The 20,972-nt window shown below is 58.3% G+C and overlaps 1 protein-coding gene across 1 annotated transcript; it reads right to left on the bottom strand.

Moving 5' to 3' along the window:
* Positions 1–771: 771 nt before the first annotated feature.
* On the bottom strand, positions 772–15,874 carry CCND1 (cyclin D1). Its single transcript, XM_006210729.4, has 6 exons — positions 15,706–15,874; positions 12,828–13,240; positions 11,052–11,267; positions 10,357–10,516; positions 6,514–6,662; positions 772–4,052 (listed from the first exon to the last, which is right to left on the bottom strand). The coding sequence occupies exons 1-6, from the start codon at positions 15,857–15,859 to the stop codon at positions 3,888–3,890; spliced, it is 1,257 nt and encodes a 418-aa protein (XP_006210791.2). The 5' UTR covers positions 15,860–15,874; the 3' UTR covers positions 772–3,887.
* Between the last annotated feature and the right edge of the window lie 5,098 nt (positions 15,875–20,972).

The following is a 20,972-nucleotide window of genomic DNA, read 5'->3' as shown; positions in this document are numbered from 1 at the left end:
CCCAAGCTCTCGCTGAATTCTCAGCCAGGGCTGGAGGGTGCATCAGGGAACCCCAGGCCCTGGGAAGAGGCCTCAGCCCCACAGAGCTGGAACCAGGGTTCACTCTCTGCTCCCCACCGCCACCCGGAGTTGGAAATGTGGCAGATGTCCAGAGGTGGGCGTCACAGGTGTCCACTCAGCCTCCCAGGTTGCTCGGTCCGTGTGAAAGGCCACTGGACCACGCCCAGACACTTGAGTTGCTCTCCCTGAGCTTGGGGCACCTCAGGGCTATGATTGCACCAGAAGAGTTAAGGAATGCAGACTTTATTTTCCTATCTGCAGGTAACCTGGGAGGGTGATCTGGCCAGACGTGGTCTGGTCACCAGGCAGTGGTGTGGTTGCATTATGGAGGCCAGAAGCCGTTGTCTGAGACGGTCGGGGCTGCCTGCGCATGTCTCCCCAGTGTCTTCTCAGGGGCCTCCCTCCTGGGGATCCACAGGGCCCTCCCACCACGCACCCAGCTGGGAGAGCATCTTGTACTCCTGGTCACCTGCGGACGGCTGGCTATGTCCGGAGACATCTTTGGTTGTCATCTAGTGGGTGGAGGCCAGAGAGGCAGCTAAACACCCCACAGTGCGTGGGACAGCCCCCGATGGTGGATGACCTGGCCCCAGGTGTCAGCGATGCCGAGGAGGGGCCCCAGCCTGTCCACCACCCCCACCCAAGGAACCGGCAGCTTGGGGCCCCCAGCCCCGACTCCCTGCCCACCCCAGAAACAGGCAGGCACTGCACTGGGGTTTTACCAATTTTATTTCTAGGCTTTTCACGTTTGTCTTGTTTCCTGCTGGAAACGTGCTGGTTACATGTCTGTGCTGGGAAACACCGTGGTGTGCGACGAAAAACACACAGACCCGAAGCACCTGCCTGCCGGGACCCACAGACTCGCTGGTCACGGGACAGACTCCCTGCGCTCCCGGACCCCCCACCGGCCTTTGAGCACATACATGTCGACCCCCCACCACGGACAGACGGTCCCTAAGAGACCCCCGTTTGGTTCAGACAGAGATGCCGCAGGCAGAATGGTTGAGGTAAGCGGAAGCCGTGTTCCCGCAGGCGCGGGTAGGGCGGGCGGGCTGCGCATGGCCTTGGTGCTCACGGGCTGGCAGACCAGCCGGTGCAACTCCTTTTGGTTCGGCAGCGTGCTAGGCAGCTCTTGGGGGCACAGCTCTGTGAGCTGGCTTCGTGGAGATCTGTAGTCTTTTTAAATTAGCATTTTGCTGTAATGAACAGAACAAGACAGAGAACACTAGTCCGTGATAACAGACTCAACACACCCCGAACAGTAACACATTGCAGAAGCTATTCCAATCTCCCCAAGGACTGAGTCCTCAAGCACAGCACCACGGTGGCACGTGAAGGCGCACTTGTTACAATAATAATAATAATAATGATGATGCAACTTTTCATAGCTATATGCACAGGACGACACAGGTGTCAAAACTACTATGATGGGACATCCCAGGTCAGACGGAGAGTCCAGCGTAACAGGCACAGGGCAAGGGAAAGGTCACAGCCTGTCTTCCGAGACGCCCGGGGTCCCCGGCGGGGGGACCCACCACGTCCCTTCTTGGGATCGCGTCCGCATGTCTGTTTGCCGAAGCAGGAGGCCGTGGGTCAGCCGGAGCCTGGCCGCCTGGCCTGCACATGGCTAAGTGAAGCATGAGGTACTGTGAAACAGGGACCTTTTTGGAATAGAGCAGTAATCACATTAAGTCAAAACTGATCACATAAAACAAAAAAACAAAAACAAAACCTACCAAAAAAAGGCCTCTGTCATACATTTTTCTATGAGAAAATCAAAACGAGAACATGGTAGTTATCTGACATTGTAAAACAAACAAACCAAAAAAAAAAAAAACAAAAACAAAAACAAAAAACCGATCCTCCAATAGCAGCAAAACAATGTGAAAGAGACACAGAAGCGACATGAATCTGTTTCCAAACCGGGCTGGGAAGTCATCGGTAGCAGCGAATAAGAAAACAAAGACAGCGGAGCTGCAGCCTGTCCCAAGCGTGGTCCCACCCGCCTCCCACCCCACACTTCCTCCCTCACCTCCTCTCTCCCTCCAAACGCCCCCTACATAATAATTACGAAAAGGTACATAGCCAAGATGTGCAAATCGTCTGTTGGTTGCTGTATTTTCCTTTGAAAGGAGGGGACGGGGGCAAGAATGCATTGGAACTGAACTTGTTTCAAGCATCCTAAATGGTCCTTGGGACTCCGACGCCCTCGGACTGCGTCACTCGGGAACGAAAACACGCCAGATCAGCCGAATCAATGTCTGTGTTTTTTTCCCTTGGGACTTAATTTTTTCCCCTCTCCTATAAAAGGACCTAACTTTTATAAACTGTAGTACACCTGCAACATCTAAGGCAGAAAGTGTGTGTGTGTGTGTGTGTGTGTGTGTGTGTGTAAATCAAGGGGGAGACTGCATTACTTTATAAAATCATACTGGCCTTACGAACATCCTCTGCAATAAATATTCTTTTTAGCCTTAACTATAAATTATATATTTTAGTGTTTAAAACCCTTCCGTTGTAAAACATCTAAAGATAACCCTGAAACTGTTGGCTCTCTAGGTAAACCTTTAAGGCCCCTACTTTCAAACACCAGTTGGCACCAAAGGACTCCTAAAACTTCAACTGCTCTACAGAAAAGGGAAGGAACACATCATCCTGGCAATGTGAGAATGCACATTTTCTTCTTGACCGGAACCTAGCCTTCCAAAACATCCCCCTTTCGCTCACACCATAGTGACATGCACCTGCCCTGTAATCCTGTCTGCACACAAGCACTGGAATATTCCCAAACCATTCCATTAAGAAACTGCTCCACCCCCCACCCCCCGCCTTCCTCCACACACATCAACAGAGATCGCCTAGAACTACGGGACTGAAAGTGCTTTGAAATGGAATGGTTTTGGAATATTGAGAAGGAAAAAAAAAAAAAAGCTGTGGCTTTCACCTGGACGTGAGCAGGCTGCAGGTCTGTTGGGTGAAAAACCAGCATTTCATAAACAGATAACTACAAAAATAGGAAGATTATAAAAATAGAATATATTAGGTCACTATCGCGGTTTCTCTTTGCGGTAGCGGACGCTGGGAGTCGGAGGTGGCTTTCCGTCCCTGCTACGCTGGCCGGCGCCCGACAAACCGCTCAGGTGGTCGGTCCACAGGAAGAAAGAGGATTAGCCCTCGAGGATGCTGAACTCTACGCTACGCCAGCCGAGAGGTTACATCAACCATGGGCAAGGGGAAGGTTACACGCCTACCTACGAAATAAAATAAACACGCACAAATGACTTATAAAGTGACTACATGCATAAAAGCAAGATACAGGATGCCTAGAACCGCTTTAAAGCTGTGCTCTGAGGAGAAGCACACAGGTACATTTCTCTATCTAAAACCCTCTTCTACTTTAAAAACGGGTTGTGGACTTTTTTCTATTTTTTTAAACCGTTTTTATGCTTTTTTTTTGTTTGTTTCTTTTAAACACATAAAGAATCAAACCTACTCCTCCCCTGTAGACTTGCTCCTTGTGTTAATAATGCCTATCCTTACAACAGAGACACGAACACATTAATATAAAAACTAGTTGATTATGGGGTATAAAATCGTCTATTTTTGTAGCACAACCCCCCTCCTGCCAGCTCAGGGTTACGCAAATACTATTTTTTTCTCTCCTTTTTTTTCTTTAAAGACCGGCTTTCGGGTACTTTTTTTTTTCTTCTGCTTAAGTCAGAGACGGAAGGGAGAAAGAGGAAAGAGAAAACCAGCAGTGAGGGGCGGGCCGCTCTCCCTCAGGTCGTGGCCAGGCCTGAGCGGCTCTGTCCCCGGAGCGAGCACCCTCAAATGTTCACGTCCCGCACGTCGGTGGGCGTGCAGGCCAGGTCGACCTCCTCCTCTTCCTCCTCCTCCTCTGCGGCCTTGGGGTCCAGGTTTTGCTGCTGGGCCTGGCGCAGGCTGGACTCCAGGAGGGCTTCGATCTGCTCCTGGCACGCACGGAGGCAGTCCTGGCGAGATGGGGGTCCTCAAAAGGGGGCCTGCAGCGAGGGGTCCCCCCCTGATGCTAACCTAAAACACCGCCTCCCCCAGACCCAGGGAAGGAAGACATGGAAGCTGCAGCCCAGGCTCCAGGACTGACAGTGTGGGCCCATTTGGCCACCAGCTGTCCCCCGAGGGGCCCCCACATCAACCAGGCAGTGGTGAGCACACTCAGGATGGAAGGTCTCCCGAGGACGCAGCTGCTCCCTGTCCGCCTGCCTTGCCTGCCCCGAGTCCCTAGCAGGGCCCAGGCCCCTAGCTGGAATTCCTCCCCAGGGCTCTGCTCTCCAGCTCCAGGTTCCCACCAGCCCCACCGCTGCCCCCAGCCAATTCAGCACCATCTGATCCAGGGCAGGGAGGCCCTCTGAGCCCTGCTTTTCGGACTTAACCTCTGCCACATCGGCCCTCATGGTGAACCCAGCCGGCCGTGATGAATGGCCGTCAAAAGCGTTCGGCCGTGCATGATCGGGAATGAATGCTGGGTGGCCCAGGACCCTTTATTTCCCATCCTCTCCTGCTCAGGCCCGCGTCCTGGGAGATGCACTGGCCTTGCACAGCTCCCACCCGCTGCAGACTTCCCCTCAACGTGACCACCCTGCACTTTCAATGGGGAGGCGGAACCACGGAGTCCAGGGGGCTCTCCTGGTCTCACTGGGGGCCGATCTCCCAGCAGCTCGAAGGCGCCTCTTGCAGCCCAGGCAACCTCGGCTCCCAGGTCTGAATGGGGAGGCCGCCCCAACCGCCGGAAGGCCACCCTCTACTCTACTACACCTCAACTCTAGAACCAGGTAAAGTCTCCTGTGCAGCGTGGGAAACAGACCCACGCCTTTCCCACAGGCATGGGGATCAGCCGCAGGCCCCCACGGGGAAGGGGCTGCTAACTTCCACCTAGCCAGGGCTGCAAACAGGTGGCCCCTAAGAGGTGGAGCCAGGCAGAAGGGCTTCTGAACCCCTGGGGCTCTCCTACGTGTAAGGGCTCTGTGCCTTCCAGGTGGGGGGGGACTTTCCTCTCCACTCTCCGGAAATCCATCAGGGCAAATGAGGAAGGCAGGGAAGGTGCAAGTGGTCCTTCAGAAGAGGAAAGTGAGGCCCAGGAGGTCTGGTGTGGAACCCAAGACTCCTGATGGGCACCTCAGGCTCTGATCTAAACCCCCATGGCAGCCTCAGGGGAGATGGCTTACTTGCCCCTGGAATCCAGGGGGCTGCGGGGTGGAGCTGAGAGCAGAGAAGGGCAGGAAGGGCCAGCTTATACTTGGGCTCCCTGGCCACGACCTGGGGCCTCCACTGCCTAGGGTTTCCCGCGCCTGAGCTCAGTTGCATCTGTCCTCCAGGCTAATGAATTTTAGCCTCAATCAACTTCTCCCCCACCCACCAGCCGTGAGGCACTTTTGTTTCAGATCTAATTAAAACAATATTCAAATGAGGGTTCACAAGACGATGTCCTACAACTGTCTGTGGACAGCACACTGTTGGTGGCGTTTCCAGCCGGGGGAGGCTGACCTCCGGCAAGGATGCACCATCCCTCAGGTGGCCACAGAGGCCGACAGGGGAGGCCTCCCGCCTCCAGGAGCTGCCTGCGCCTGCGGACAAGGACGCTTCTGCCTCTGGGGGGGGACACACAGGTGGCAGCCAGGCGCCGTTGGCAGAGGACAGGCAGGCGTCCACCTGGCACCTACCTTTCCTTCCTCGAGCCTTCTGGACACTCGAGGGCGGACTACCAGGAGGCGGCCTGAGCCAGAGCTGACCTGGACTGCGGCCAAGGTGGTCACTCGCTCCCACCCCGCATACCAGCGGGGTCGCCACTGACCTGTCTCCCCCCCACCCCCGAACCTCGCTGGTCTAATTTGGTAAATGCCGCGAACCCTTGTAATTATTTTAATTCTTTAAGAAAAAAGACTCGGGAATAAGACAATGGCATTTTTAAGAAGAAAGATACAACCGACTGTGGCTTTAACTGCCGTGGCCCCTCACAGCGCCGTAAAGACAAGCCGCCTGAGCCGGGCCGGCTGCGGGCTGCAGACCTCGCAGGGCCCTTGTAACGCGCCCACTTACTGGGCATCCACGTTGTCGCCGGACAAAGCGCGACCGTGCCCCGCCCCACTGTTAGGGCGTAGATCATTGACCCAGACTGCCTTGTGGCCCCTCTCCCTGGAGGGCTCCCCCTGGTAGGGGTTCATGCTCCTGGGAGCCCTGGGGACACCCGGAGTCTGTGAGGACCCGCCCGCCCCCAGGAGAAGGGGTGGAGTGGCCCCTAGACAGCCTGGGCCGGAGCCGCGGCCGGGTCTCTGCCTCTGCATGCAGGTGGCTGCCTGTCCCCACGTGGCCCTGGCCCCTGCAGCTTCCCACCCCGCCAACCCCAGGGCACTCGATGCTTCCAGTACCCAGAGCTGGCAGCCCCCCCCACCAGCCAGTGCGGGAGCAGTCACTTACCGGGTCACACCTGATCACTTTGGAAAGGAACCGCGTGAGGCGGTGGTAAGACAGGAAGCTGCTGGAGCCTCCCAGGTGCAGGCCTTGCACCGCGGCCACCACACTCCCAGCAGCCACCATCGAGGGCGGGTTGGAAATGAACTTCACGTCTACAGCAGAGGGAGAGAGGCAGAGGGGTCGTGAGTGGGGATGCTGCGGGATCCCAGTGATCTGGGAACCCCTGAGCCCCTGGTCTGCAAACAGCCGATTTCGAGGGGGCCATCGGGAAGTGGGCGAGGCTCCCTGCACCCCAGCCTCAGTTGGTCATCATCCTGGGCACCAGCGAGGGCAGAAGCCAGGCTCGGACCCGCAAAGTGAAAGAGAGCTTGTGATGCTCAATTAAAAACAGCAGACAAGCAAACGAGAAACAGCCATGGGAAGACACAATGGGCGGAGGCCTCCGGGTGGGTGGGGGGTGTCCTTCCCTTCCTCCCTCTAGCCCAAGAGTTCTTACAAAAATAAAAGCCCGGAGGAAAAACGGGGAGGACTCAGAAGCAAGCAGGAGTCCCCTCTACAGCACTGACCCCAAGTCCCTGCACGGCCAGGTCATAGGGACTTCGCCGGCAGGCCTCATCCCGGGCAAAGCTACTCCCCAGATCCCTCGGGCGCACCGGGGTGGCCCCTCACTGCAGTGAGCTGCGCGCCCCCACTTTACCTGCCTCCAGGGAGGCCGTAAGGGTGTAGTGATACCCCATTACTTTCGTCCACCCCTGTCAGCACCTCTTCAACTGCAGTGAAACCCTCCACCTCCAGGGGGGCCCTGGTTCCCTGGGTGGCACCAGGCCAGGGCCACCTCCTGGCAGTTCCCTGACTTGGGAACGTTTTGCCTCCTGCGGGAAACCTGTGGCCCCTCGCACACCTGTTATGGAGATGGGGAAGCCATAAGGACACTGAAGTGGCCACACAGCGCCCATGGGCTGCCTTTCTCTTGCTCCCAGCGAGGAAGCAGCATCTGAACCAGGGGATCTGTTGGCCTGGAGCCCTGCCCTATAAGGGCCAAGCGTGGCACCTGGCATCTGTCAGCCCCCATCACCTCCTCCTGCACCACTGAGCACCCAGAAATGGGGCCAGTGAGCTGAATGGGAGGTGATCAGGCACAGAGTGGGTGGGGCCCCCTCGGGCTGAGATGTCATCCCGGAATCAACAGCCTGGGCCTTGGGGGGTGGGCGCCATTGGTAGGGCTGGGGAGGAAGAAAGGCAGCCACCCCGATGGGGTGGAAAAGCAGCTGCTGGGCGCTCTGACCGCTTAAAAGGAAGCCCTTCCCAAGGAGGCCACCTCTCCCCTTCAAATGAGAGCCATGAATGGAAGCTCTCCATCGAGGCCGACCAGGCCTGCACAGAAATGGCCAGAGCACAGGTTCTGACCTGCTGCACCTCCAGACCCCAGTCTAAGCGGGGCGGAGCGGCGGGAGCGGGCTGTGTGCCCACGCGCCTCGTGGGGCTCGTCCGCTTACACCAGGCGCGTGTAGATTTCAACACCAAAGCTCCAGCAGTGGTTCCTACACGCCGCCCCGCTGTTCAGCCCAGCGGGCCGCAGTCAGAGCGGGCATCGGAGCCGCGTGGCTTTGCTGCCCACACTCAGACCCACTCATTAAGCTTGGTCCATGCCAGCTTCAAAAAGCACTGATAATTCTTCACCTCGCCAGAAGGCTCTACTGTGGATACATGTACGCACGCGTGTTAAAAGGGCAAAACCCAACCAAGTGTGTGGGTGACATGCCCCCCTCCACCCCGTGCACATTTGGGAACCCAGGTCTGCAGGGTGCACAGAGCGGGGAAGCAGGGCCCGCCCCCGACAGCCCCATTAAAAGGGACCCTTGCCATGTGGAGGGCAAAGTATCTCCCAGGACTTTTGCTCACGCCTCCACTTCACAAAACTGGTTTGTTTCTAGGCTGTAATATGTCACTCTCATCCCGAGGCCCCCGGTGACTAAGGACACAGCTGCATGTCAGCGCGTTCAAACGGTGCAGGACCAGGACTTGGGGGGCGGGTGCTGCTCCCCTCCCCTGGCCTGCCTGTCCCCCGATGGGGCCCCACTCTGGAGTAAATGCATGCGAAAAGCTGGGGTTGCCCCCAGCCATCCCTCCACCTTCACCCCAGGTGTGCCCAGGTGTCGATTCCTCGGGCCACACCCCCAGGCCAGGAGTGCTTGCTGGCCCAGGCTTAGCTGCTGGAGAGCTGGCGCCAAGCACAGTAACAGCCTCTGCACCAGGCTTCTGAGCTGCCAGCACCCCATGAAGGCTACACAGCCCGCTCCCCAGGGGTCCTGGGAGACGGGGAGCTCCGGGCCGCCCTGGGGGGAGGCTGTGCAAGAACTGTTCCTCGCATTATCTACAGGAAACTTCGCTGTTTCTCTGCACTACTTTCAGCTCCATAAAAGGCTGCCTGGAAGTCTCCGGAGGCCTCTCTTCTCGGAGGCGTCCCAGCCAGAGAATGCCTCCCTGCCCGCTTGCTGGGCTGGCCCCTGGAGGCCGAAGGGACGTGGGTGAGAGGCTCCCCACCCCCGCCCAAGGGCCTGTGCTGCGGGGCAGGAAAGCCTGGGGAGAGGGCGCCCTGAACCCTCAGATCCAAAGAGGCCAAAGAAGTTTTTGGTCTCTTGTCTGCCCCTCCCCCAAAATGGCTCACTTGGAGGGACCCAGAGAAGGGGATCGCGCCTTGAGCAGCAGAAGAGGGTAGAGGGGCCAGCAGAATCCTCCCAAGACTCCTGACCCAGAAGTACCAGCCCCCAGAGCTCCCGCATATTAGGGAGGCACAACAAGATGTCAGGCTGGGGGGGGCTCTGTCCCTTCTGGGGAGGAGGTAGATGTCAACCCCCCTCTTTGGTGCTGTGGGGCCTTCAGGTCACCCAGAGTGAGCCCCAAACAGATTTGACAGCTGAGGCCTGACCGGGGTGGAGGTGGCTCACAGCAGGGCTGGAGGGATGGGGGCATGGGCCCTCTGGTCAGGGTCTCCAGGTGTCCTGGGCCCGGCTCATTGGATCAGAGGCGAGGACGAGGTTGCAGGGGGTCAGAGGCAGGGTTGGCAGAAGCAGGAAGCAACACTGTGGTCTGCACTGGGTTCTGAAGACTGGTTGCCTTGGGGGCTGGGGACAGGGTAGTGCCAGGGAGGGGCCTCCAGGGACAGTCCAGAGCAGTGCCGGGGAAGGGAGGGAGGAACCCCTGCCGCCAACCACAGCAGCCCCAGCCCGGGCCCCTCTGGAGCCACTCCCAGGGCAGTGAGCGGAGCCGGCCTGCGGCGCCCCTGGCGGGGCCTCAGGCGGCCCAGCGCCTCTGTTGGCCGCCCCCGCACAAGGGCTGCTGCCGGCTGCCCAGAGCACGTGGTGCAGGCCCTGCCGGAGGCTCTCCCCACCCCTGTAGGCGCCCTGGCAGGTGGCCCAGCCCGGGAGAGGCCAGGAGGGGGCCCCCGCAGCTCAGGCTCCTTGAGGACATGGGAAGGACTTGGGGGGGGGGGGCAGGAGGCAGGCTGACCAGCCAAGGTAAACGCCTTTCAGCATGGAGTGACCCCCGCCTGGCGTAGGGAGCAGAAGCCACAACATGGCTGGACACAGGCAGGCCACTGCCCACCCCTATCCCCATGGTGGCAGTGGCCAGGCTCAGCTGCCCCGCCCTAGGAGACAACACCCCCCCCCCCCCCCGGAGCCCCAACGAACAGCCCAGATCTCTGCTACCCAGAAAGGGACAGAGGAGCACTTCTGAGAGTGGGAGGCGCCAGGGGCCAGCTCCTCAGATGGGGAAACGGAGGCAGAGGGCCAGAAGCTGCTTCCGGGGCGCAGGGGCGCGCGGGAGGCGGGGCCAGCACCCTACCTGTGGCACAAAGGGCGACGAAGGTCTGCGCGTGTTTGCGGATGATCTGTTTGTTCTCCTCAGCCACCGGCATTTTGGAGAGGAAGTGCTCGATGAAGTCGTGCGGGGTCATGGCCGCCAGGTTCCACTTGAGTTTGTTCACCAGGAGCAGCTCCATTTGCTGCGGAAATCGGGGGCCAAGCATAAAGAGGCGCACGCAGGCGCAGCTCGCAGACGACCCCAGTGGGACCGGGTTGGGGGAGAAGGGACAGGGGTGTTGAGGGTCCTGGAAGTGGCGGCCAACGCGCGATCCCACATCAAAACTGAGAGGGTGCCGCTTAGTCTCCCGCTCTGAATTAAGCCGATCCTTCGCCAGTGGAGACCACAAGACCGCCCACACCTTGAACGCGAGGGCTAGTAATTCGTGCGGGACCCGCGCGGCCACCGCTAGAGGGCGCGCGCCGCCTACTTTTCGCGGCGCTAGGGGCGTAGAGGTGGTGGGAGTCGGAAATAAAGTGTGAGGTGAGACTGAGGGGATGGGGGACGGCGGGGGTCCTGCCCGCTCCTCGAGAGGGGCCCCACCAGTGTGGCCGCCCTCCCTGGGGCCAGAAGGTCTGTCGGCGGCCCGCCGGGCCTCCTTGCTCTCTGCACCTCCCCCACTCCCGGGGTCCTGCGACTAACGGGGCGTCCGGGGGCGGTGGGGGTCCCGGGGTTACCAGCAGCTCGTCGGGCCGGATGGAGTTGTCAGTGTAGATGCACAACTTCTCGGCCGTCAGGGGGATGGTCTCCTTCATCTTCGAGGCCACGAACATGCAGGTGGCCCCCAGCAGCTGCAGGCGGCTCTTTTTCACGGGCTCCAGCGACAGGAAGCGGTCCAGGTAGTTCATGGCCAGCGGGAAGACCTCCTCCTCGCACTTCTGCTCCTCGCAGACCTGCCGGGGCACCGGGGGCCGTGACCGCCGCCGCCGGGAGTGCCGAGCCCCCTCTGCGGAGACCTCGCGCCCCCCACCCGGATCCCGCCCGGGCTGCGGGTCCCCGAGCGCGTGGAGGATCGGGGGAGGGGGCTGGCAGGAGCTTCTGCTGATGCGACCCCTCCGAGAGCCCCCAATACCCACCCACCCCGAAACTGAAAGGGAAAGTCCCCGCGAGGCTGGCACAGTGGGGGCGGGAGCCGGCACGGCTGGGCGGCGTGCCGCGCGCGGGCTGCGGACCCTGGAGACCCCGGCCCGCGTGGGTGCCTCGGGACCCGCCAGGCCTGGGGTCGGCACCAAATGGGGTGCACGGCCACGGGGCGGGCCGCGGGGCTGGGCGCCGCGCTCACAGAGCCTGCGAGACACAAAGGTGGCGTCCCAGGCCGCCGCGCCGCATTTCCCCAGACGTCATCTTTTCAAAAAATATTTAAAAATATAAAAAAAATAACTAGGCACATAAAGAACCCCTGAAAATGACCCTCAGGCGGCCCTTTACCCAGCCTGGGGGTCAGGAGCTCGTTAAGGGCTCAGGGGAGAGCCCCAGGAAATCAAACTCGGGGGCCCCCCTTCCCCATGGGCGCGGGCGCCGTTTCCCTCTCGCAAGGGCACCACGCCGCACTTTCAAAAATTATTTTAAAATACTTGCGGTGCCCCCAGGATCCCACTGAAGACCTGAAAAAGTGCCCCGGGTCCCCGACTCGCTCTAGACAGGTTCCCCAAGCTGAGACCCTGCAGATGAGGGTCAATCCCCAGCGTCTTGGGGGCCACGCGACCTTGCAGCCCGGCGTGCTGTCCGGCCCAAGCTGGCCGTGCGGGGCGCCCCGGGACTCACTGCTTGAACAAAGGGGCCCCCTTTCCTGAGCGGGGTACCCCCAAAACTGCCTGAACTCTATCCCCGCGCCCCTCCCGCCGGTTCCCGGTGGCCGCGCGGCCCCTCGCGGCGGCCCCAAGCGCCTCGCCGGCCGCTCCCCGCCCCCACCCTGCCCCCAATTATTAATAAACACTTTTGCTTTGCAATAAAAGAACAAAGATGGCGCATAATACTGGCACGGGCGGCCCTTGCATACGTGTCCATGGATATTAATTTAAAAATCAAATCTATGCCCCCTCCCCCTGGAGCTGGCGGCTCAGCGGCCGCGCGGCCGGGAGAGGAGGCGCAGCGGGCTCGGGCGCAGGCGGGGGCTGCGCGGTGGCGGTCCAGGCGGGGGCCACAAAGGGCGCTCAGCCTGCCGGCCTGCACCCTGAAACCAGTTGGGGTGCTCCTGGCAGTGGCTTTCCCCGAAGGTATCCCTCCTCGACCCCTCCCCCCCAAGGGAATTTCTAATGACCCCACCCCCACCCCCTCCTCGTTCAAAAAATACCCGCAATATCTATATATTTTGGAATTACGATTCCCAGCAACACTCCTGCAAACTTCAAAGTTGGGGTGGGAGAGAAGGGAGGGAGATGAGTGGCAAAGAAGTGTGGGTTTGCGCAACAAGTCGCAGCAAAGTGTTAACAGAGCCGCCCGAAGCCCCGCACCTCCAGCATCCAGGTGGCCACGATCTTCCGCATGGACGGCAGGATCTCCTTCTGCACACACTTGAAGTAGGACACGGAGGGCGCACAGGTCTCCTCCGCCTTGAGCATGGCCCGCAGCACCCGGTCGTTGAGGAGGTTGGCATCGGGGTACGCCCGGCGGATGGTCTCCACTTCGCAGCACAGGAGCTGGTGTGCCATGGCTGGGGCTCTGCGAGGCGACCTGGGGCGGCGTGGGTCCGGGGCTGGGTCCGCGCTCGGCTCTAGCTCCTGCTGCCCCGCGCTCCCTCGAGCTCTTCTGCCCCTCGCCGGAGCGCGCGGACGCTGCTGCTCGCTGCTACTGCGCCGACAGCCCTCTGGAGGCTCTAGGACTTTGCAACTTCCAACAAAACTCCCCTGTAGTCCGTGTGACGTTACTGTTGTTAAGCAGAGATCAAAGCGGGGCAGAGAATGGGAGCGGGAAGGAGGGGGGGCGGGCGCAGGGGGAGGGGGCGCGGGCGCCGAGCGCCGGGGAGCGGCGAGGGGCAGAGCCCAAAAGCCATCCCGGAGGCGCCGCGCAGAGCAGGCGCGGATTTGCCCCCGAAGCCCGGTTTTCATAGAAATGCAAATCGCCGCGAGGCTGCCTTTCTCCCCGCCGGCGAAGAGGGGTGCAGGGGGGCCTGTGCTCCCCGAGTGGGTCTCTCAGGATTTGGGGGGTTGGGTGAAGGTGGCTGTGCAGAGGGGGACATCTAGGAGGGCGGGCAGGCCACACGCAGCCAGGGGAGACCGCCTGGAGGGGGGAATCTGGAGTTCGGTGACACCCTGTATCTGAACCGGGAGAATGGGCGCATTTCCGAGAACGCCACGAGGGCACCCACGGGCGGAGAGGCAGCCAAGGAATCTTAGCTTATACATCTTCTTTCATTTTCATTAACACGTGTAAATTTCAGGAACCATTTAACATTCAGGGACGCAGGGCAGAGCCGGCAACTCTGGTGGAGGCTTCATTCCGGCACACAGGGGGGTCGTTGCAAATGCCCGAAGGGGTAACCCTAAACATTACAGAGATTTCAGCCTAACATGAGCTCGCTCAAAAAATAAAATAGAATAAATGCCCGAAAATTCCAGCAGCAGCCCAAGATGGTGGCCAGCATTTCCTCCATCCTGTCCTCTCGCCTGGGGGGATCTGAGGGCTGTCTTCCTACCTTGGTTAGTCCATTCTTGTGGGGGCCCCTAATACCCCCCACCCCGCCCTATCCCGGCAATTTAATAGTTAGAAAAACATTCTGCAAGGAAGGCTGCAAAGTAGTGGTCTCTGTCCTGTCTCATTTTTTTAAATTAAAAATTAAATCGCTGGAAATATTAGTCGCCTCTTCGCCGGGGACAAGACCACCGGAAGCTTCCTAGTTGGTTTTGTTGGGGGTATGGACCTCACTTCACCTTTAGAATTTGCCCTAGGGCTGCATTCGTAAGCCTGAGGAGGATGGCTGGGGCTGGCAAAAATCAGAACAATTACAAGTTAGGAAATGGGTGTATTGATCTGATGATTTTAAACAAAATCTATGTATGTTCACGGTTATACGAGAGAGCCCCAATATTACCGCAAACTTATAAGACATATAAAATAATATATAAAGTTTTTTTTAAATTAAAGATCCAGTCTCTTTGGTACTTACTTTTTTAAAAATAAAGGACGTTTTACCCAGTCTTAACTTTTTTTAGCTTTTATACTACCTGTCCCAAATTAATAAAACTGTTCATTTATTTCCCTCTGAATATAGTTTTGTGTCATCAAACCACCACATACCCTAAAGTTAAAGGCTCAAAGAAAACGGTTTAAAAAGCCCCCTCCCATTCTCAAGGGCGCACGCAACAAGACCCCCCTCCCCTTTTGAGGGCTGATTCGTCCCGCGCCCCTCCCCCCGCCGAGAATTAGGGTTACTAATATTGCGGGTCCAGGAAGGGTAATTACCCCTGGCTCACTACTCGGAAGCGGTGGGTGGCCCGACCAGGGAGCACCCACCGCGGTGTCCCCTTCCCAGGGCACCCACGCTCGCGTTGGCCCCCGGCACGCAGGAGCCTCGGAGCATCTGCCCGCGCACGAGGGCGGCCGGGCTGCTTTTTCATTCATAAAATCCCGACCGGGCGGCCGCCCGGATGATTTATGGGGCTGCGCGCTACCACCGGGCTGCTTCTGTCCCGGGGGGCGAGGGGGTCCGAGCCCGGCGTGCGCTCCGGCCGAGCCCGAGGCGGGCTGGCGACGGCGAGGGGCAGCGGGTCATAAAGAGGATCGCCCACTCAGGCAATACGGGCTCCGGGTCCAGGAGGGAGCTTCCCCCTAACCCAGGAGAAAGACAGAGGAAACTGGAATTAGCATGAGCCAATGGGGGCGCGGCGCTGTTACTAGGCGGACCGGGCAGATCTCGACGAGGAACTTCGTTGATTTCCCCGCTCAGGGACGGGCGCAAAAGTGCAAGCCCGGCCGACGAGCGTGAAGGGCCGTCCAGGAACCCGCGGGGGAGGCGTTGGAATTTGGGGTCCAGCGGGGAGCTCCAGCCGCCCAGCCCCCACCCCCGGGAGCCCAGATCTGCGTTCTGCGGACACCTCGAGGGGCCAACAGCCTCGGGCCCTTGAGAGTGGCTGTTTCAAGGAGAGCAGGGGACACGATTTTATTTAATTTTTTTTTCAAAGAGAAAAGCAACCTTTAAACAACTTTCCTGTTAAAGTTTTAATTTTGCACTGCCTTTAAAAAACCCACCACGAAGCAGGAACTGCGATTTCTGGGCTCATTTTAAGTGCTCTGAGCTATTTCTCGGTGACTCTTTGGAACAAAGAGCCATTGGCCCAATCGGAAAGGAAACCACGTTGATTGGAAAGAAAATCCAAAAGTAATTTAAATCACCTTCTTGCTTTCCTAGTCTCCTGGCCCCCCTCCGAGGTGACCGCGGCCGAGGAAGAACGCCGGCACCGAGAGGGCGAATTCCGCTGCGGCGCGTTTGCCACCGTCCCTGGCTGTGGGAACCTTCATTCAAGGCGGGGGAAGGGAGCGCGTTCATTCAGGAACCCGCGCGCCGCGGCGCCGACCCCGGGACGCACCGCGGCTGCGCACCGCGCGGCCGGGGGCTTTAAGGAGGGGGTGCAGGGCCCAGCGGAGACCTTGCCGGGCGTCAACCTCCCGCACCCGCCCTCCCCGGAGAGGACTGAGCGGCGGGCGGGCGGGCGCTTGCAGGTGGGGTCACCTGCCGCCGCATACCTGGCGGCGACTTCAAAAGACTTGGCTTCAGCTCCGCGAGTTTTCCATTGTTAAGCCCTTAAGTCTCTCTGGAAAACGCTTCCGAGTGCCGGCCGCGGGGTTCCGGGGGGCGTTCGGGCTCCACTCCCCCCCTCACACTGTTCGCTTTCGGGGCGCGTATGGTGGTCCACGTGCTGAGGTAGCTCCGCCTTAGCTACGCGGTACCCCAAAGCTGCGGGAAGCGCCAAGGCACACTCTGGTCCCGGCGCCCTCCCGGGACAGTAACACGATGGGAGCAGGGGCGGCTGCACCTCCCACCGCCCCAAGCCACTGACGTGCGTTTCCGCCTCTGATAAATTAATTTCAGCCGCACTGCGTCCCAGTATTCAGGCAGGCAGTGGGGACAGGACCCCCAGGACCCCCGCCTCACTCTTAAGGCCTTGGGCAAGGTGTGTGCGGCAGTTAAGAACAAACCCCAACAGGTGGTGGTGGTTGGGGGCGGAGCTGGCTCCCACAGCACCTCGCCTCTGGGATCCCAAGGGAGATGGTGCACTTTGGGGGATGAAAGATTCTAACTCCTTGACCTCCGCCCCTCAAAACGCATCGCCTGCTGCCCTGAGAAATATGGAGCCCAAAAGACCTGTAGGAATTCCCTCGTCTCTTGGCTCAGGCCCCTGGCCAGTCTCTGACCAAGGGCCGTGTAGTAGGCGCCCAGGCTGATTACATAGATGACCACCTCCAACCAAAGCGAGGGAATCCAGAGAGAGGTGGGGGTAATCACTTACGAGGCCATGCCCCTCCCGCGTCTCCCATGGCCAAGCCTATACATGGCTGAGCAGAACCCCCGCCTCGGCCAAGGGAGCTGGGCGCAGCTGAGGCGACCCGCGGGACCTCGGAAACGTTCCGCGGCCACTCGCAGGAGCGGGACCATACGGGAGGAGGAGGGCCCGCCCTAAGACCCTCGTTGGCTCCCGGGGCACCCCCTCTGTCGCCTCCAGGACTTGTCATTTGCTCCCCAACCCCGCCCTTTGCCGACTGTCTGCGGGGAGGACCCCGCATCCTCGTGTTTTCCAGCCAGCTTCCTTGTGCCTTTGAAATGCCTGAAAGTGTTCCCGTCCTTCGTGTTGGCCCTGTGGGTGGGTGGCGAGACGGCCGGGGTCTTCATTATGCGCAGTCTACGAGTTCTAGGGCCCCAGAGTCTTGCCATGGCAGGGTGGCGGGGGGTGGGGGGTGGGGCGGAGCGGCGAGAGGGAATTTCTTTTCTAGGTGCGGGAGTGGGGTTGCACCCCTTCCCTTGGGTCCCTCGGCCTCGCCGTCGGGGCTGGTGTCGGGATACGAGTTTGGACCTGCAGGGGAGTTCTGGGCGTGCGGGGATCCAGGGGCCCGATGGGCCGTGCACTGTCCCCACCCCCGCGGGGGTGCTCGCGCCGGGATCGCCTGCCCTAGGGGTCCCTGGAGACGGGACGGGGGGGCTGGGGGTGCGGTCCCGCTAGCGAGAGAGGAGAGGCGTGAGTACGCGCTGCCGAAACCTGGGCCTTGGCTCGGGAGCCGCGCGGGGCCGCGCCGCGCATTCCACGCATTCCCGCCCGGCCTCGGTTCCGCCGCCACGTGGTCGCTGTGTGCGCCGCTCTTACCGTAAAAGTCTGAGGAGGCGCGCACACCCAGCTTCGGAGCGGGCGCGGACCTCCCAGGGTGCGGAACGCGGATGCACGGTTCAGCCCCTGCACCTGACCTGCCCACTCCTGGTGCCTAGACAGGGGTTGCTTTTTTACGTAACGAGGAGAGTTGTACTGCTGGAGTAATGATACATTCATTTGTAAAGACAGGCAGGAAGTGTGCTCAGGTCCCACTGGTTTCAGCAATAGGGCGACTGTCCATCTGAGGAGCGTGACGGAACCGGACCGATGACCATATGCCTTTCCAGCAGGGACAGCGTAGAGGAGGAACTGCATCCGTCTGATGGTTTTATTCTTCTTTTTCTGATTATTCAAAATCAGTCGGTGGCTCAGTCCAGTATCCTGCGAGACTGGGAAACAGAATCTGCTTAGCACATAGGAAACGTCCATAAAGACGGCCATACTAATTTTTTAAAAAAACCCTGGGGGATCTTTTTTCTGAGGATCAGTTCAGGATAAGGCATCGAACAGCTGGTGAGCAGCTGACTTCAACCAACAGGATGCCTGCCTCCTGGGGCCACTGAGTTGGGCGGCGATCCCGTCCCCCAGGCTAGGATGGGTGAGAGGAGTTACTCCCCACACCGCCAGCTCTCTGAATCCCTACGTGGATGGAAGTCTTGCCCCACAATCACGCGGAGGTGGGGATGGGAATGCGGGGGTGTCGGCTACAAACACACCTCTAGCCCCCAGTCTAAGGGAAGCATGTCTGTTTGCTCTGAAACTGTCTCCTGTAGGGTTTGGAGGAAAAGCCTTCATTGAAGTGCCCATCCTCATCTCCTTACTTCTGCAAAGTGTCTTCCCCTTTGTCACTGTCATGCACTTAACTTTCAAAACAACCACCCAGAGACGCACTTAGTGGGTCAGTTACCTTGCCCAGGGTCACACTGTTGGCCGCCGTGATGACCTGACTTCTGAGCCCACACTCTGAACCATCAGGCTGCATCTCCTTTGGTGTCATGGGCAGTCAGAACAACTCCTGAAGCTGGTCAGGATAACAACCTACTTGCCTCCCAGAATTTATGTAAAAACCGCTTTTTCAAGATGCCAGGAAGTTTGCAAGCATGTCTGTGAAGCTGCACAAGAGTGTCACACACAGACCTTTAACTGTGTAACCTTGCGCAAATCTCTCTCCCGTCTGTAAAAGGGGGTATGATTGTCCACTTCTGAAGGCTGTGGAGACGAGTAATTATGGTAATGTGTGTGTGGAGCTAGCACAGGGCCTGGCACATGTCAATGCCTGTTAGATTTATTCATTCATGTATTTGTTCTTGTGCAGAATGAAGGCCGTGTGATGCATGCTGTATGTGGAATTAATTAAACATTTTAGGTTTATAAAAATGGCTTTATAGTCTATAAACTCGCTTTTATTTGCTCACTCCTGAGTTATCTATGAGATTTAAATCCTAGAATATGCATTTAAATAAAAAAAAATTTAACCACATTCATCTTCCCTTCTTCCTTCTCATCCTGTAAAAGGAGTAAAAAAGCTGATAAAAAATGGACACACATTAATTAAGGGCACAACTATCAACGCAATGACGGGGGTCGGACAAAAAGGGAAGGATTTGGAGGGGTGGGAGAGGGGGTTAAAGTGGGCAGACAGCGTAAGGCCCTGCCCAGATCTCTGGATGGGTGGGGCCCAGTGCCTGTCACCCCATTCACAAAAGGGAACCCTCTGCACCAGCGGAAGACGGGAGGCGGTCACAAATGAAACTGACCAAAGGTGCGGGTCAGTGACACTGGTGGAAGCAAAGAAGCAGAAGTGTCAAGAAGCCGTCGAGGCTGAAGGCAGTGACATGTCAGCCCATGGCCAGGGCACAGGCTGCCTTCAGTGTCCTGCTGCATGGAGGGAAGGAGAGGGGAGGCTGGTTCAGACATTTAGCTACAGCTGGAGCCTGCTGGAGAGAGCAGGCTCAGGGCCCACCAGCCTGCAGGGCATCCCAGTGCCCCCGGGACTCTGGTCATCCATTCTCTTTTGCTCCTTTGGACCAAGTTTTCTAGATACCTTCTAACCCAAAGATGCATCTTCCAGGCAAGATGCAACCTTAGTGCCAGCAGCGGGGCCAACAGGAAAATATTGTCCCATGAGCCCTTGTGGAGTGAGATGGGTGACCTGAGTGGTCACCTCTCCAACATGAGCCTCAACCCTCCTTTGGCTGGGATGACTCAGGCAGTGTGTGTTTCCCAAGGCTCCTGTAACTGAGGACCACATACTGGGGGTCTTAGTAGAAATGCATTCTCTCACAGTTCTGGAGGCCAGAGTCCGAAATCAAGATGTTGGCAGGACCCTGCTCCCTCTGCAGGTTCTAGGGGAGAATCTTTCCCGCGTCTTTCAGCTTCTGGAGGCTCCAATGTCCCTTGGCTTGTGGCCACATCTCTCCAGTGTCAGCCCTTGTCGTCCCATGACCTCTTCTCTGTGTGTCTTGTCCTCTTCTGTCTCTTATAAGAACACCTGCCATTGGATTTAGGACCCAACTGGATAATCTAAGAAGAGCCTTAACTCGATTATACCTGCAAAGACCCTATTTCTGAATCTGGTTATATTCACAGGCTCTGGTGGTCAGGAGGCAAACCAGGAGGTCTTCTGGGGACCACTCACTACAGGTAGAGAAAGGAGAAAGATGGGGACAGGGTTTGCAACAGCAGCTTAAAATACGCAAGCCAGTCCTTGTGTTTGATCAGGACTTGGCTTGTGCCAGGCCTCGTTAGCTATTTAGGGGCAGGGGAAAGGGGCCCAAACTTGTCTCAGTTACAGTCTGTTTTCCAGGACTTTCCATGGGGGCCCTGAGAAAGGATGCATGGAAACTTTTTTTTTTTTAATGCAAGTTCAAGGCCAAATTGACAGGTGCCTTCTGCAGGCAACCACTACACATGTCCTGCTCACTCTGTCCCAGAGGTAGACAGGGGACAGTCTCGAGCAGCTCCATTGCAATTAGAACTCTGAGGAGGGGTAGAGACAAAGTCTTCACCCAAGAGTGAGGAAGGGCAGAAACTGAACAGGCAGAGAAGGAGGAGGGACTGTCCTGGATGTGCGAACAACACGAGTGAAACCCCAAAAGAAGAAAGTGCAGGGTGCGCCCTTGGCTAAGAAGCGAAGAGCCTCTGACCCCTTTAAAGCGGAGGCGGGCGGAGCTCTGCCCCTTAATCGTTGCCGTTGCCTGACAAATTCATGTTTCTGTTTTGGAACTTTCTGGATTTTAATTTTTTTGGAATACTTTTTGATCCGTGAGTGGCTGAATCTTAGATGTGGAACCCACGGAT

The sequence above is a fragment of the Vicugna pacos genome, chromosome 10 (assembly GCF_048564905.1).
Source record: "Vicugna pacos chromosome 10, VicPac4, whole genome shotgun sequence".
In the NCBI taxonomy this organism is placed as follows: Eukaryota; Metazoa; Chordata; class Mammalia; order Artiodactyla; family Camelidae; genus Vicugna; species Vicugna pacos.
This window is presented reverse-complemented; position numbering and strand designations above follow the sequence as displayed.